The 17,597-nt window shown below is 40.7% G+C and overlaps 1 protein-coding gene across 10 annotated transcripts in view; it reads left to right on the top strand.

Moving 5' to 3' along the window:
- PATJ (PATJ crumbs cell polarity complex component) overlaps positions 1-17,597 on the top strand; it is a 418,144-nt gene that overhangs the window by 332,757 nt on the left and 67,790 nt on the right. For all 10 annotated transcript variants that reach the window (XM_066269036.1, XM_066269031.1, XM_066269034.1 and 7 more), the window contains 2 exons: positions 4,038-4,155; positions 8,221-8,354. In XM_066269036.1, coding sequence (XP_066125133.1) covers positions 4,038-4,155; positions 8,221-8,354 — 252 coding nt within the window. The remainder of the gene's footprint in view (positions 1-4,037; positions 4,156-8,220; positions 8,355-17,597) is intronic.

The following is a 17,597-nucleotide window of genomic DNA, read 5'->3' as shown; positions in this document are numbered from 1 at the left end:
ACTAAGGTTTTATAGTTTCCAGAATTCCCTCTGTGTGTCTCTTAGAAACCCACTTATTCTGGGTTAAGAACCCATGTTTTTACTTTAAGAAATTAGTCTCTCCATTGATAAGAGTGTGGTGGTTACAGGGGGAGGGGAGAGAGGGAAAGGGAAAGGGGGATGGGCACAAAGAAAACTAGATAGAAGGTGACAGAGGACAATCTGACTTTGGGTGATGGGTATGCAACATAATTGAATGACAAGATAACCTGGACATGTTATCTTTGAATATATGTATCCTGATTTATTGATGTCGTCCCATTAAAAAAATAAAATTATTAAAAAAAAAATAAGTCTCTCAACTTAAAAAAACCAAAAAACTACAATGCTTGGGCTCCATACCTCTATGTGCCAAATTATTTGGTCAAGGATGAGGGTTCCAGTATCCAAAATTTTAAAAGCTCCCTAGCAGTTCCTGTTATAAAGACAGGGTTGAGAACCACTGTTTAGTTAGGCTGGATGACTGCTAAGTCCATTCCAACTCTCACATTTAAATATAATAACATTCAACAACATATCAATCTTTCTTACCTTTCACACTTCGTAGTTTGGTTTTGTGTCAGTGGGTGAGTCACCGGAGCATATGATTCATCTATTACCATGCCAACCAACAAGAGGTTTTGCCTGGATGTTTCCCTTGGTTTATGTGGACTGTTTCCTATTCTTTTTAATTGAGTTTAATTCTATCAATATCTTTTGGAAACCTATTATGCACAATGAAATGGGATGATAACGTGGAACTGGGATAGAAAAGTGAGGAACAAACATTCTCTGCTATTTATAAAAGTCATGCTGTAGTGATTGCTGTCTCTTTATGCTTTCCTATTTTAAAATTCACATGTTTTTCATAGAAGAGCTCTGTAGCTTGCATTCACCTTTGTTATCAATATTTTTTCATGAGAAAATACAAAACAGAAGTTGGACATAAGTACTGTGTGAGTTAAGATTAGGCTCACTCCCGGCAAGAAGTTCCTCTTTTACATAATATTGGGATGTGATCAGTTTGAGGGTGATATGGTGTCTCCATGACATCATTGACCCAAGAACCCCTTATATGATTACTATGCCACTCTTATTGCTCTTTCATTCTCAAAACATAGTATACATTATTTTGGTCTAAGATGGCTACTCCAAGTAGTACCATCCCATCCACTTTCCAGCGAGGGAGAAGGGGAAGGTATGATCCTTCTCCGTAAGAAAATGATTGAAAATTATGGAGTTTATGCCTGTTTACATTCCATTAACCACTCCTCTGTGGGCACAATTAGCATCCAGAAAGCTGGAAAAGTTGGCTTTTAGAGTAATCAGACATCTGGGTTTCCATTGTTCAGTGTTCTGTTAGTAACCCCTTATTTGTCATTCTTCCACCTTTCTCTTTTTAAAAGTACTAAAATAGCCTGGCCAGGTGGTAGCACAGTGGATAGAGCATCGGACAGGGACTTATTGTGGTCCAGAAACAGTCTGTACTGTTCCTTAGTCGTAACGTCTGTGCTCCCAGAAGCACATCCACTTTTATTCATAGAAAAAAATGTGGTCCATCAGCAATTCAATTAAGTTTCCAAGGCAACTCAAAGACAACCCCCACCATACCATCCAAATCTACAGTGTGTCAGTAAAGTCATGGTGCACTTTTGACCAGTCACAGAAAAGCAACAAAAGACGATAGAAATGTGAAATCTGCACCAAATGAAAGGAAAACCCTCCCAGTTTCTGTAGGATGATGTGGCAGCATGTGCGCATGCGCAGATGATGACGTAACACCGTGTATACAGCAGAGCAACCCACGGCCATGCCAGTCCAGATGTGGACAGTACAGAGGAAATTTCAGTATGTTCTGTGGCTCGCTAAATTTCAAATCTGAGACCAAAGTGCAACGTGAATATCGGCGCATTTATAACAAAGCGCCACCACATTGGAATAACATTACTCGATGGGATAAGCAGTTGAAGGAAACCGGCAGTTTGGTGGAGAAACCCCGTTCTGGTAGACCATCAGTCAGTGACCAGTCTGTAGAGGCTATACGGGATAGCTACCTAAGGAGCCCTAAAAAATCTGTGCGTGAGCCCACATCGAACTGCACTGAATAGGTATGAAACTGGGAGAGTTTTCCTTTTATTTGGTGCAGATTTCACATTTCTGTCATCTTTTGTTGCTTTCCTGTGACCAGTCAAAAGTGCACCATGACTTTACAGACACACTGTACTTTACACCAGTAAGAAACTAGCTTCCAGCCTCCTCTGGAGAACATGGATGAGACAAATGAGAATCAGGTGTAGCTCTTTGTTAACTAGGCAAATGAGGTGGGGTTTGGGCCTAGCACCTCTGTCCAGATTGCAAAAAATACCCTGTTTATTTATTTGGTCCCCAACAGGGAATCAGAAGACCCAGATTCAAAACCCCAAGGTCACTGGCTTGAGCGCAGGATCCCTGGCTTGAGAGTGGGGTAATAAACATGACCCCATGGTTACTGGCTTGAGCCCGAAGGTCACTGGCTGGAAAGCCAAGGTCACTGGCTTAAGCAAGGCGTCACTTGCTGTGCAGTAGTTCCCCGGTCAAGGCACATATGAGAAAGCAATCAATGAATAAAGTGCTGCAACGAAGAATTGATGTTTCTCCCCCTTCCTGTTTTTTTGTTCCTCTCTGTCTCCTCTCACACACAAAAAAGTATTGAAAATACATATTTGAATTAGTCTTTTTATAAGTATATGGTCATTATTAAATGATGGTCATAGAAAAACAGGAAAAAAGTGAACATCTGTTCAATTTAGTCTTACCTCTTCCTTTAATTAGTTGTGTGATTTCAGATGTCACTTGATATTTGTGATTTCTTTCTCTGAAAAAGGAGTAATATCATCTAACTCTCAAGGTTGTCCTTATGAGTAAATGAATTCATGGATATAAAAATGTTTTTGAAAACCGAAAGCACAATGTCAGTACACAATGGGTGCTGGTGTTTTAGTCGTTACATGGTGCACAAAGCCTTGTGTTGAGGCCCTGACTTCCACTGACAGAGTCTGGAGATGTTGTTGTTCTGCAGCAGTTACCTTGATCCTATTTCTAGACTCCAGGGACAGCCTGGTGCTTCACTGCCTCCACCAGAATCTTCCAGCTGGGGATGTGTTCCCTGGCTAACTACAGATCCAGAAGGCAGGTCAGGTCATTACCTATATTTTTTAACTGCCTGTTAAGCAAGCATGGAGTCCTTTTGGTTTTTCCTAGTTTTTGAATACTAATAGTCATGGGTGGTATCATCAACAGTAATCCAGAATTACAAGTTAATTTTCTAAAGCTCACCTAGCAAAAGGTCCTTGACCTTCACTGAATCACACATTCATTTTCTACTCTGAGTTTCTGTGTCTTCTATTTTGCTTTTCTATTTGCATTTATTCACTCATTCATTAATTCATCAAACATTTATAGAGGCCCTACTATGTTCCAAGTACTGGGGACCAAAGGTGACTAAGGTAGAGTTCTATTAAATGTAATTGATGTGTCTGGAATGTAGTGGGCCTTTAGTAGATGTTTGTTGTCCCTTCCCTGCTCTCATGTTGCTCAGTCAGCCTACCTAATGCACCACTGACTATTGTGAATGTGTCGGGAAGAGACAGCTGGTGCTGTATGCTCAGAACATCTGCAGCGTAGATTCTTTTTCAATGGGCACAGCCCAGATTTATGGACTTCACATTAATTTCATGAGAATGAAGAGAAATTATAAAACTTTTGGTTGTGCTTCCCAGCCCCAGCTTCATATACAGACCACAATGATAAAACATCTTCTGCTTTTATCCTTCTCCCTTTCCTTGATCCATCCTTCACCAAAGCATTTCAGACATGAAGATCAATAGGGAAGCATGGGGGAATGGGACAGAAACAATCCTGACCCCTCTTGCCCCCTCTCCTACTCTAAATTCTCAGAGGACATTGGAGTGCACTACTTTTTTGGTCACGATACAATTTTAAAATCTTTGACATTTATTGAATTTTCCTTCCTTTTGTAGGCTGTCAGCCAGATGAAACAGCAAAAACATTCAACGAAAGTCTCCTTCAGTTCACAAGAAATACCTTTAGCACCAACTCCATCCTACCATTCAACAGATACAGACTTCACAGGCTATGGTATGGTTCTTTCTCTGAGCAGAATTGAATTGATTCATCATACCTTTAAAAAGAAGGGCATCGGCCCTGGCCGGTTGGCTCAGCGGTAGAGCGTCGGCCTAGCGTGCGGAGAACCCGGGTTCGATTCCCGGCCAGGGCACACAGGAGAAGCGCACATTTGCTTCTCCACCCCTCCGCCGCGCTTTCCTCTCTGTCTCTCTCTTCCCCTCCCGCAACCAAGGCTCCATTGGAGCAAAGATGGCCCAGGTGCTGGGGATGGCTCTGTGGCCTCTACCTCAGGCGCTAGAGTGGCTCTGGTCGCAACATGGCGACGCCCAGGATGGGCAGAGCATCGCCCCCTGGTGGGCAGAGCGTCGCCCCATGGTGGGCGTGCCGGGTGGATCCCAGTCGGGCGCATGCGGGAGTCTGTCTGACTGTCTCTTCCTGTTTCCAGCTTCAGAAAAATGAAAAAAAAAAAAAAAAAGAAGGGCATCATGATGTCCTGAAAAGAGCCCTACACTTGGAGTCAGGAAGCTTGGCTTTGCACGGCCTCCTCCAGTTCCTTAGCCTTGAGACCTGGCCAGGTTGCTTCACTTCCTACACTGTTTTCCTCATCTCTATCATTGGAATTGTCTATTGCTTATTGACTATAGAAGTACTAGAACAAAAAAGGCCCTCAGTAAATGCTGTTTGAATCTGAAACTAACAAATCATTCTCTAATCTCTCCAAAAGATTGTGTTTAGTTTATGAGTAATATCTCTTAAAATTCACATTTAGCCTGACCAGGCAGTGGCGCAGTGGATAGAGCCTTGGAATGGGATGCGGAGGACCCAGGTTCGAGACCTCGAGGTCGCCAGCTAGAGTGCGGGCTTATCTGGTTTGAGCAAAGCTCACCAGCTTGCTCAAGCAAGGGGTTACTTGGTCTGCTGTAGCCCCATGGTCAAGGCTCATATGAGAAAGCAATCAATGAACAACTAAGGTGTCGCCACGAAAAACTGATAATTGATGCTTCTCTTCTCTCTCTGTTCCTATCTGTCTGTCCCTATCTATCCCTCTCTCTGACTCTTTCTCTGTCTCTGTAAAAAAAACAAAATTCACATTTAGCCAAATTGTTAGCCTTGCATGTGTTAATGTAAGCTATTTGAAAACTGTTACTTTTCAGTGCTTAAAGAAATTGATATTTACTCTGCCTTTGAATTTCTGGCTTGAATTATGATGACTGGCATCTGAAAATAGAACTTCAAAATGAATATTACTCTTTTTGCTTTTATGCAATATAAGTTGGTTAAAGGAGGAAAAAAAGAGGACTGTTTACAACACCATGCTCACCAATGATGAAGCATAAATCTGTATGAATTTAGCAGGCCTGATACCTTATGGTATTTGTCTTTTACATATTTTTGTAGATATTAACTCATAAAAAATTTAACAAGCAGGTACTATTCTAAAGAACTGGATTTATACTAAAATACCTGATGAATGTGGTCAGCAAATGGCCGTTGGGTCAAATTTGGCTCACCCTCTGTTTTTACATGGTCTGCAAGCTAAAAATGGTTTTCAAATTTTTTAAAGACTGAAGAAAATCAAAAGAATGTTTAACAAAAATAATGTGAAATCCACATTTTAGTGTCGGTAAACAAACTGTTCCTGAAATACTCACCTGTTTACATATTGTCTGTGGCTGCTTTCACATTATAAGGATAAAGTCGAGTGATTGCCACAGAGACCATGTGCCCTGTAAAGCAGGCCCAAAATATTTACTACCTGGCCTCTTACTGGAAACGTTGGTCTGCAATGCAGACCAGTCGAGTTTTGATCGTATATATCACGTATTTATACCTCAGTATCAGAAACTAATCATCCTACAGTTTAATCTGCAGAAATATATTCAGTCAGTCATCTACTGATTAAGCATTTATTGGATACTTGGTGTGCATGAGTCTCTGGACTGGATTCTCTGAGAGAAGTAAATACCAAGGCTGAGTCTAGACTGGCTGGGGTGAGACAGAAGTGGAGGAAGGGAAGAAGTGCCGTCTCCAGCGTCTCTTGCTGTGTTCACGCTCTTCTCATTCGGAAGACTAAACCAGTCGTTTACAAAAGGAATGTAAACTTTTTAAAGCATCCCTGAAATGGATGCACATTGTTTTTATTGTTAATAAATGGGAAATGAAGTATGAAATACATATGCTGCAAAAACATCTAGAGACAAATCAGGTTTATAACATTCTACTTCTAATATAGTATATATAATATATTTTATTGTTACTGAGGTTGTGTCCCTAAATTTCTCACTCTTCACCAAGAGGCCATTAGATTAATAAATTCCATGTGGTCAGGAACAGCAAACGTATGAATGCTGCAATATGCCAGACCTTGGGCAGGGTACCTCACACACATTTAATTCCTCTAACAGCCTGTTAGACGGCGGTTACAGCATTTTTCTGATGAGGAGTGAGCCTCAGGTTCACCCACCACTGAGTTTCCTTCTTCAGAACTCAAATTCAAACCTGCGCCTGTTTGTCACAAAGACCGTGATTATTACTTAGAACAGAACCCCCACAGTCTTACCTGGATGAAGCCGGTTTCCTTTTGTTTTATACCAAGGGTTGGCAAACTTTCCCTGCAAAGAGCCAGATAGTAAAGGCTTGCGGGCCATATGGTCTCTGCTGCAGCTACTCAACTCTGCCCCTGAAGTGTGATAAGAGCCATAGAGGAGTTAGCGGGACTATGTTCCAATGCAGCTTTATTTATGGACATTGAAATTTGAATTTTGTATGATTTTTATGTCTTGAAATATTTTTTTTCCTTTTTTTCCCCACCTTCTGAGAATGTAAAAACTGTCCTTTGCCTTCAGTCCATTTGTAGTCAGTCCTCTGGCCCTTGCTTCTACGTAGGTTTACTGAGCTTTGTGGATCTCAACTTGCCCCCAGTGCATTAGCTGTAGCTGATCAGCAGGTGGGGCCCTTCGTTATCAACCCTTTACTAAATTATATTACAACATAAGAATCAATACTTATGATGGTCAAACTTTTTTTTTTAAATCTCTGGAGACTATTGCTTGTGTAAGAGTCTCTTGAAAATAACATTTTTACTGTTTTAATTTTTTAGTAGGTTAGGTTTAGTCACCTGGAAAACACACATACATGGAATGTATGCTAGATAAATGGATTTTATTAAAAATCTTTTCTTAGCCTGTAAATTTTTCTCTCCTGGTTTTAGGAAAAAACCCACTGTAAAACAGTGGTTTCAAAAAGTAAATCTTTATAAAACAGCAACAATATTTTTAATGTGATTCAGTTAAATTTTTTTTTTTTTGGCACACTCTTAGGTAAGAGGTGCTTTTTTTTTTTAATTCATTTTAGAGAGGAGAGGGAGAAACAGAGAGAGAGAGGAGAGACAGAGAGAGAAGGGGGGAGGAGCTGGAAGCATCAACTCCCATATGTGCCTTGACCAGGCAAGCCCAGGGTTTCGAACCGGCGACCTCAGCATTTCCAGGTCAACGCTTTATCCACTGCGCCACCACAGGTCAGGCTGATTTAGTTAATTTTGTTATTTAGAAATTAAATTTAATGGGGTGACATTGCTCCATAGGAACACACAGGTTTCAGATGTACGTCTCCATAGCTTATGAACTATTCATTGCATCGTGTGCCCATCACCTGAAGTCAAACCACTAATACTTTAGTAAGCTTTTCATACAGAATGAGCAATTAATTCTTTTTTGTTTGTTTTATTTTTTTGTTTTTTGGAGTTTTTTTGCTGTGTGTATTTTTGGGATAATTTTTAGATAGTTGGTTTTGTTTTTGTTGTTTTCAGTTACATCATACTTTATGATATATTTTAAGACTAAAAATTTTCAAGCTAAACTGGATGATTTGGGGGTAAGGGAATAGTTATTGCTTTAATCTCAAGTGTCATAGGAATGTCACGTGTCATCCTGGGTGAATGGGCCATAATGACCCAGCCTTTTCCTTCATGGTACCTGGAAGAAAAAGACTGAAATGATAAACACATGCCAACCATGCACTCCCCAGGGTGCAAGCTGAGTTTACCCCCCACTCTTCTGTGTTCACTCCTTCCTCCAGGTAGTTTCCCGGCTCCTCTGTCAGTGGACCCTGCCACGTGTCCCATTGTCCCTGGCCAGGAAATGATTATAGAAATATCCAAGGGACGTTCAGGACTTGGTCTCAGCATTGTGGGAGGAAAAGACACACCCTTGGTAAGTTTCTAGATGTGAAATACTTCCACTGTCACAAAGTGAGTTTTGATCTTCATATGGCTATGTGTTACTTTATGGAAGAGTTGGTTTTTTCATGGCTCAAAAAAATATTTCATTATAAATAGATATGTACCCATATTCTTAGCAGCTTTGAAGTGTTTCTCAGTGTTTAATATTCACCAGGATTTTCTCCACCTAGGATGCTAAATATCAGAGCAGCATTTAGAAATATTCTAACTGTAAATAGAAGTATAAACTTTTGTTATTATTATCACCGTTATTATTTAATGGAATGCTAGATAAAAGTATACATCAATACTGCCCCAGCCATTTAGGCTTTCCTTTCATCTGAATGTGGTATTGTCCACTCATATGTTTTGTTTTGTTTTTTTAATTGGTCTAGAATGTTAGTTTTTGCTGGGATGATAAATCTTTGATTATTTAGTACCTTTTGATTATCAATGATCAATAGTGCCATTCAAATAAAAAACTTCATGAGTTTTGATTTATTCAAAATATGATTAATCAAGGCATATATATATATATTTGAATAGATAATATATGCATATTATACAGTTAAATTGACACAAAAGGTTATAAAGTGAAAAATAAATATCCCTCCTATCCTTTGGCTCTATACTCGCCTTCTACCCTCCCCCAACTCCAACCAGGGATTCTCCCTAGAGACAATCACACTTGTTAATGAATATGTTTTTAAATGAATAGTTTGGTATTTCCTTTCCCAGTGTTATTTAGTAAGGAATAAATTGCATATACTAGATTTACAGATAAAATAAGTATAATACGATCAGTGAAATTATTCTTTCCATTGTTGGCAGGAATATAATGTTTCTATGTTAGTACTGTTGAGGGGTGGGAAGATCCTATTCTATTTTTCTGTAACAAATATTAGCCCCAAAGCACTAGTCAACTCAAACAGAGTATATACCACAGAAACCTGGGTCTTAATGCCTTGTTCATGTCCCCTTCTCCCTCCTGCCATCTGGCCTGACTTAGAGTATCCTGATGTTCTGTTTGACCCTCTTAGTGACTTACCTGAACCTGAATGTGCCTGGAAGCTGGTGTTTATTTATTAAAAGATTTCATCTCCTTCAGTTTGAAAGATTGGTTAAAACTTTTTTCCAGAGTTCAGGATAACTTATTTCCAGAATTAATCTCCTTTTGTCTCTGCAGGCAGGAACTGCTTCCTGCTTACACTGATGTTTTTTCATCAGCATGGATGGAAGTGGGAACACTTGAATTCAACTAGCTCAACAACCAGTTATAGCTCCCAGCCCTTTCATGGGTCTTGGTCTTCTTAAGGCTGCAGAACTTTTCTATGTTTCTCATTATCTGACTTGGAATGCTATTCGTTCAGTTTTTGTTATTGAAAAAAGGGGTGAACTCTTCCTTTAGTTTCCCTTTAAGTAATTTGGTCTAGGCTATATTTTTAATTGTATTTTTTTTTTTTTTTGGTGGCAGAGACAGAGTCAGAGAGAGGGACAGATAGGGACAGACAGATAGGAAGGGAGAGAGATGAGAAACATTAATTCAAGAAGTCACACACCATCAACATAGCACCAGAGCAGACCACTGTTCCCTAGACCTGCATGTGCAATCCAGCCTCTCAGACTCCACTCCCCTCCCCTCAAATGGCTCTCTTCCTGCCCTCTTCCCCCCTCCCCTGCCCTCACCAAAATCCTTTACCTGCTGTAGGATGTCTTGCCCAGCTTCTCTAGCTTCTCCAACTTCCCTGATCTCTTCTCTGCTGATTTCTGAACTGATGATTGACTTTTTTGTGTGCGTGACAGAGACAGTGAGAAGGACAGATAGGGACAGAGAGACAGGAAGGGAGAAAGGTGAGAAGCATCTCAATTCTTCATTGCAGCACCTTCCTTGCTCAAGCCAGAGACCTTGGGCTTCAAGCCAGCAACCTTTGGGCTCAAGCCCGTGACCATGGGGTCTTGTCTATGATCCCACACTCAAGCCAGCAACCCCACACTCAAGCTCATGAGTCCTTGGGCTCAAACCAGATGAGCCCACACTCAAGCCAGTGACCTGGGGGTTTCAAACTTGTGTCCTCCGCATCCAAGTCCAATGCTCTTTCTACTGTGCCACCGCCTGGTCAGGCTGATGATTGACTATTCATTCCTCTTTCAGTTCTCAATCATATTTCTTCTCTACCATTTAACAACTAGGACAGGTTCCTTAACGTCTCAGAGATCATTTCCTGATCTATTAATGGAGATAGTAATACCTCATAGAGTTGCATAGAGGATCAAAGAGATAACCAGTAAGTATATGGTGCTTAGCCTGATGCCTAATACATAGTAAGCAATTGCGCATGACATGTACCTCTCCAAGCCTCAGTTTCCACATGTACTAAGTCAGTTCATTTTTTCCATTGATTTCAGAGAGAAAGGTGGGGGCTGGGGGCGGGGGAGAAGCATCAACTTGTTTCATTTAGTTGTTCCATTCTAAATAAACTTAATAATATTCACACACTGGCTTTTATGTACATAATATAACTAATATAACATATATATATTATATACAATACTAAGGCCATTGGGTAATATTCAGAAACTGCTGGTTGACCTTGAACATTGGGTGTGTCTCCCTTCCAGGGTTGGTTTTTCTCATTTTCTTAAAGAGATGTTTCTGACTGTTAAATAATCAAATTTTTATAAAGAGCCCTGGCTTGGATAGCTCAGTTTGTTCGAACATATTCCCAAAGTACAGAGATTGCCAGTTCAATCCTCAGTCAGGGCACCCACAGGAACAGGTCGATGTTGATGTTTCTCTCTCTCTCTCTTTCACTCTCTCTCTCTCTCTCTTTGCCTTCCTCTCTAAAATCAATGAAATAAACATTTTTAAAAATTCTTATAAATAAAGCTACATTAGAAATGAACCAAAGAAAATTCTGTAGTGAATTCTTCCAAAAACAAAGAGGAACTCTCTGATTCATTTATTAAAAATAAAAGTCTCGCCCTGGCCGGTTGGCTCAGTGGTAGAGCGTTGGCCTAGCGTGCAGGAGTCCTGGGTTCGATTCCCCTCCAGGGCACACAGGAGAAGCACCCATCTGCTTCTCCACCCCTCCCCCTCTCCTTCCTCTCCCTCTCTCTCTTCCCCTCCCGCAGTTGGGGCTCCATTGGAGCAAAGTTGGCCCGGGCGCTGGGGGTGGCTCCTTGGCCTCTGCCTCAGGTGCTAGAGTGGCTCTGGTTACAACAGAGCGACGCCCCAGATGAGCAGAGCATCGCCTCCTGGTGGGCGTGCCAGGTGGATCCCGATCGGGCTCATGCAGGAGTCTGTCTGACTGCCTCCCCGTTTCCAACTTCAGAAAAATCCAAAAATAAAATATGTATGTGTGTGTGAGTGTGTATATATATGAAAGTCTCTTTATACTGCTTACAATAAGGCAGAACTAGATTTCCCTTAGGAAGTTAGAAGACTTTAGTCAGCATGTCTGGCCAAGCTGAATGAGTTTGTTAGCTGATTTTTTATTTTTGGGGCTTTTGTTGTTATTAATATGATCTTGCTTTATGTGGATTGGTAAGAAAACCTAACTGAGACGTGCCCACCCTGCTCTTGGGTCTGTCCTGCTGCACACACTTGTGCCCTGGCTGCCAGCCGAAGGGTTGCCACTGCCCACAGCACCTCCCACGCCTGGAAGAGGAGGCTGTTTGCTTGAATGCTATGCTCTGCTTCCTTTGACACCATGAGGCAGCCCCCAGTTTTTTTCTTTAAGAGCATCTTGAGGTTCATAATTTATAGCCCTGCCTTTTGAGACTGTAAATCCCATTGTCCTTGGAAGGATAAGCACCACTTAAAAATGAGAAATGGGACACAGCTTTTATTTCCTAACCTCAGGTACCTTATTAAATGCCGTATGTTAGACCCTAAGTAATGCATAGGCATGTCGTTTTGGTGAGGCTGAATGGCACGGGGCGGAAGGCTCTTTAACAAATACAGCCATTGTTTATCATAATGAAGATCTTTCTTTTTTTTCTCCTCCAAAGTTTGACATGAGAGACGCAGCCTCATTGACACTCCAGGTCCCATTATGCAGTCAGGTCCTGGGAGAGCTTCCAGCCAGCAGGAATTTTGCAAACCAAGCTGAGAGCTTAGGAAAGGAAGTTGGGGGCAATGTTGAGACCCACTCTCAAAAGTACCTTTGCATTTTGCCCTGGCACATCTGATTATGCGATGCATCCTCACTCCAGCTCCGGTGCTGGGAAGGAGCACATCTTGTGTGCTGGTGACCCTTCTTAAGCATCAGCTCCAACCCTCCCAATTTGGGCTTCTGTGCCCTCTTTGCTGTATGCCTGACAGATATTTTTGCTCTCTTTAGTGGAATTAAGCCTGTGGGACTTGGTCTTGACACCCCATCAGTCCTATCTGCTATAAATAGTGTCTCTGGAGCCAAGACAGATGGTTTGTGAGATCACAGGAGGGGATCTCATTTGGCATCCCAGTGTATTTGCAGAAGGTCATCTAAATAGACCTTTAAAAATACCAAGATAATGATGAGGGTAAGCCTCCTGGGAAAGTTTATGAGCACATCTGGACGCAATCCTCACCGACAAGCTCTGCCTCTGTTGTTTTCATCTTATGATGTGCTCCCAGGTCTGCTTTGGTGAGCTTGGCTCTTCTGTGATAGGTTGCATATGTTTGCTCAGAGGCTGCCCTTTGCTTAGTGCTAAGGACACAAAATTGAGTGAAAAGCCCTATCTTCAAAGATCTCACACATCCATTCAAGTTGATTCTACTGCCTTTAATGTTTATGGTCTAATAATATAAGGGATCAACCAATGAAAAATCATAATAGGGATTATTAATGTAGGGAATTCCTCTGGAAATAGAAAAAAAGTAGAGTTTAGCAAACACTTTATAGATTTAATTACACTAGTTTTTATTTTTCTCGTAAGTCAGCGTCTTAGTCCATTTGGGCTGCTATAACAAAATACCAAGACTGGGTGGCTCATAAACTACAGACATTTATTTCTCACAGATCTGGGGGTGGAAGTCCAATATCAGGGGGCCAGCATGGTTGATAGAGGGCCTCCTGGGTTGCAGGCTTCTCGTGTCCTCAGATGGTGAAAGGAGCAAGGGAGTCCTGCAGGGCCTCTTATACGGGCACAAATCAAGATTGCGAGGGCTGGCCACATGACCTAATCACCTTTCGAAGACCCCCACTACCTAATACTATCACATTGGGCATTAGGAGTTTAACTTAAGAATTTGAGGGAGACACATAGCCAGGAAACCAGATAAGGCACACTGCGTAAAATAGATAGTATATTAATTCATGTTTTTTACTTCCTTTCATCCAACTATCCATCCATCCTTTAACCCTGTCTTCTCCTCCCTCCCTATTTTTGGTCTTGGAACGGTAGTTTGCATGAAATCTTTCAGTCCAGAGGACTTGGCATAGTCTTCCCAGTGAGAGACTGAGGATTCTTACCCCTTGGGAGGACTGCACCATATTCCTTAAACCTCTCCCTGAAGCTCTCAGTGCCCGCATCTGCAATAGGCTTGCTTGCTGATTAGAGGTTTTATCTCCATTGTCCTCAGCTTTGGGAATTCTAGAGAAGAGAAGGAAAACTAAAGGAATTAATCTTTTATTTTAGAGTGCTGGCAGATTTGAACTGTTCTTGGGATTGAACAAATGAAATGGAGAAAGGATGAGGAAAGATTCTCCAGGATCCTTACCCTGTGCACTTTCCTTTCTCTGGGTCCCAGAGCCAATGGTCCCAACCTGCAGACATGTTCTGTCAAACCTCACGGGCAGCAGAGCAGAGTGAGGATGCTGCTCCTGTGGCCTCGGAAGCCCAGATCTTTAACTGTGGGCCCTTGGACAAGCAGCTTAACTCTTCTAAATCTATTTCTTCACTTGTGAAATAGTAATGATGACAATATCTACCTCTTAAGGTTGGTGTGTAGATTAGATTAAAATATATAAGAATACATATAAGAGACTTTTCCCAGTGCCTATCTATGCTGAATTCAGTTATTATTACATATTATTAAACAGTCCTGTTAAAGTAGATCCTTAGCTCCCTTCACCTGTGTGTCTTTTGTATGTTACCTATACACTGAGAAACATGACTTTGTTTCTAGATAATTAGATATTTGGGGTTTTTTTAGCATGAAAGTTTTATAAAGTGAATCAGGCACTGTTCTTAATATATAATTAATATGTACCATCTCATTTTATTCTCACAACACTCCTATAGGAAAAGTTTATCCCTATAGCAGCGGTTCTCAACCTGTTATTATACAATACATTTTTAAATAAAATATGTATTTCCGATGGCTTTAGGCGACTCCTGTGTTTTGGTCGTTCGACCCCCGCCAGGGTCGCAACCCACAGGTTGAGAACCGCTGCCCTATAGGAAAGCGTTGTCCCCATTTTACAGATGAAGAAACTGAGGCACAGATTAAGCTAGGCAACTTCTTGAAAGAAGTCCAGTTGAAGTTTACTCCAAAGCCACACAATTTGTGCCACTTTGCTAGCACTAACACTGTGTCATCAGTCTTCTTCTGTGAAAGGGAATTATCCACCTCATCCACCAGACCCTGTGCTCCTAGAAAACAGACCTGTTTTATTTTGTATCCGTAGTACTCCCATATAGTACCTTACACACTTAAAATATGACTGTCTGTCTAGCCTCATTGCACCACTCTGAATTCAGTTCCTTTAATGAGTCTTGCTTTTGCCTGATAAAGGCTTTTGCATATACTATTAGATCTGTATGGAGTGCTTCTCTTATCAGTTTTAACTGTAGCTATAGTATCCAATTCATTTCAGGGCATGATTATGTGGTTAACAAGAACATTATTGGAACTATGTCATTTGAGAAAGAATAGAACAAACTAGAAAGGGGAAGATCAAAGGATCAATGATTACTTATGCACACATTAAGATTATCTTCTTCTGGCCTGACCTGTGGTGGTGCTGTGGATAAAGTATTGACCGGGAATGCTGAGGTCACCTGTTCAAAATCCTGGGCTTGCCTGGTCAAGATACATACAAGAAGCAACTATGAGTTGATATTTCCTCCTCTCTCTCCTCTCTAAACTCAATAAATCTTTCAAATAAAATTTTTTTTAAGATTATCTTCTGTGGATGTAGGATAAGATCAGTTCAGGTACTCCTAGGGGACTCATTGAAAAAGAGATTTCACATGATTATAAGAAACTTTTATTTGAGAGAGAGAGATTGAGATAGGCAGTGGAGAGGGAGAGGGGGGCAGGAGAGAGATGAGAAGCATCAACTTGTAGTTGCTTTATTTTAGTTGTTCATTGATTGCTTCTCATATATGCCTTGACCAAGGGGCTCAAGCCGAACCAGTGAACCCTTGCTCAAGCCACGGCTGTGAGTGCTCAAGCCAGTGATCTTAGGCTCAAGCCAGCAACCTTGAGATCATGTTGATTATCCCTCACTCAAACCAGAGACCCCATGCTCAAGCTGGAGACCTCAGGGTTTTGAACTGGGTATCTCAACACCCAAGGTTGATGCTCTATCCTATCCGCTATGCCACCACTGGCCAGGCAAGGGAGAACTTTCTAAACATCAGCTGACCAAAGATGGAATAAACTGGGGATAGTGAGTGCCTCATCTTGGGGAATATTTTTACAAAGGCAGGCAGCCACTCTGCAAGGATATTATTATTACTAGACCAGGAAGGAGCATTTATAATTATAACATTTTCAAAATGATAGTATAAGAAAATTCATTCTCTCTTTCTTTGTATTCCCATCTCACAAATTCCTTTAAACTGCAGTCTTGAGGGGTTTTGTTACTAATCATTGTTATTTGTTTTGTTTTATAGATGCTAGTAATTATTACCACTTTTGGAAAGATGAGTTTAAAAATACACTACTCACAAAAGTTAAGGGATATTTTACCACTTCATATTTATTTTGAAATATCCCTTAATTTTTGTGAGCAGTATATAAACCCTAGTTGCTATACTCTTTTTTTTCTTTTTTAGCGAGAGAGAGAGAGAGAGAGAGGGAGAGAGAGAGAGGGAGGGAGGAAGGGGGAGAGATAAGTATTAACTCATAGTTGCATCACTTGAGTTGTTCATTGATTGCTTCTTTTATATGCCTTGACCGGGAGGCTGAAACTGAGCTAGTGACCACTTGTTCAAACCAGCAACCTTGGGCTTCAAACCAATGACCTTTGGGCTCAAGCTGGTGAGCTTGCACTCAAGCCAGCAACCTTAGGGTTTTGAACCTGAGACATCAGTGTTCCAAGTCAATGCTTTATCCACTGCACCACCACGGTCAGGTGCTATACTTTTATACTACAGATGAGTTGTCTCTTTGCAAGAGGAAAACAATTAGAGTAGGGCATGTGTGTTGTTTTAATAGTCTCGGTACCATCCCCTTATAAATGAGGTTAGTGGATTTCCTGGATAGGTTTTTCAATTTAAATATTCTTATTGTCAAAAAGGCCCAGGAATGTCAGATGCAGAATGTTGTCATTTGTCTTCAAGTTTCAAACCTGTATTTTTTTCACCACCTAATTTAGTACCAATTTAATTCATTCTTATTAAATAGAAGTTCTGTAAAACAGATACATTAGCAGGAAGCATCAAGGTAGATGTACTCTGCCATTTGGATGCTATGTGGCAGAGTCCATCTATCTAGAAATTGAAATGGAAGAATATCTGTCCTTTCGCTATAACCATGTCCGGTTCTCAATTAACCCTTCCCTGTGTTGCATGCGGTTATTCGCTATTACTGCTTTTGACCATTTAAATGTAGAACTGCAGCAATTTAAACCACTAGATAGTTTTTCAAGTAAGCGGAATAGAAAGCTATTTTACATTTGATTAAGTGTTTTATTTTGCTATTCCCCTCCAAATGAACTTTGCACAGTCTATTTCATAAGAAGTGCGGTTTGCTTTGGCTTGTAATCCCCCAAAGCCAGGCTCCTTTTATCGTTATTGCTTAAGTCATATATTTTTACACAAAACATCTTATTACCTTAGTTTTATTTTAAAATCAAAGTGGGGTTTGCAAAAAATCTATGAATCGCACTGAAAGAATGTTAATGAATAGTACCTCCGAATTTCCAGATTTGGGCATTTCTGTCTTAAAGAATATGACTGTAAGCAAAAATATTATACAAGCTGAGTAAATTTAGATAAATAAGGACCAGATGGAACTATAGGGACTTATAAAGTATAAGGCATATATTGTTCCATTTTCTTAAAATAAATCTATATTTCA

Source organism: Saccopteryx bilineata, chromosome 3, assembly GCF_036850765.1.
Source record: "Saccopteryx bilineata isolate mSacBil1 chromosome 3, mSacBil1_pri_phased_curated, whole genome shotgun sequence".
Taxonomy (NCBI): Eukaryota; Metazoa; Chordata; class Mammalia; order Chiroptera; family Emballonuridae; genus Saccopteryx; species Saccopteryx bilineata.
The sequence above is the reverse complement of the archived record's forward strand: the minus strand, read 5'-3'. Positions and strand labels throughout refer to the sequence as shown.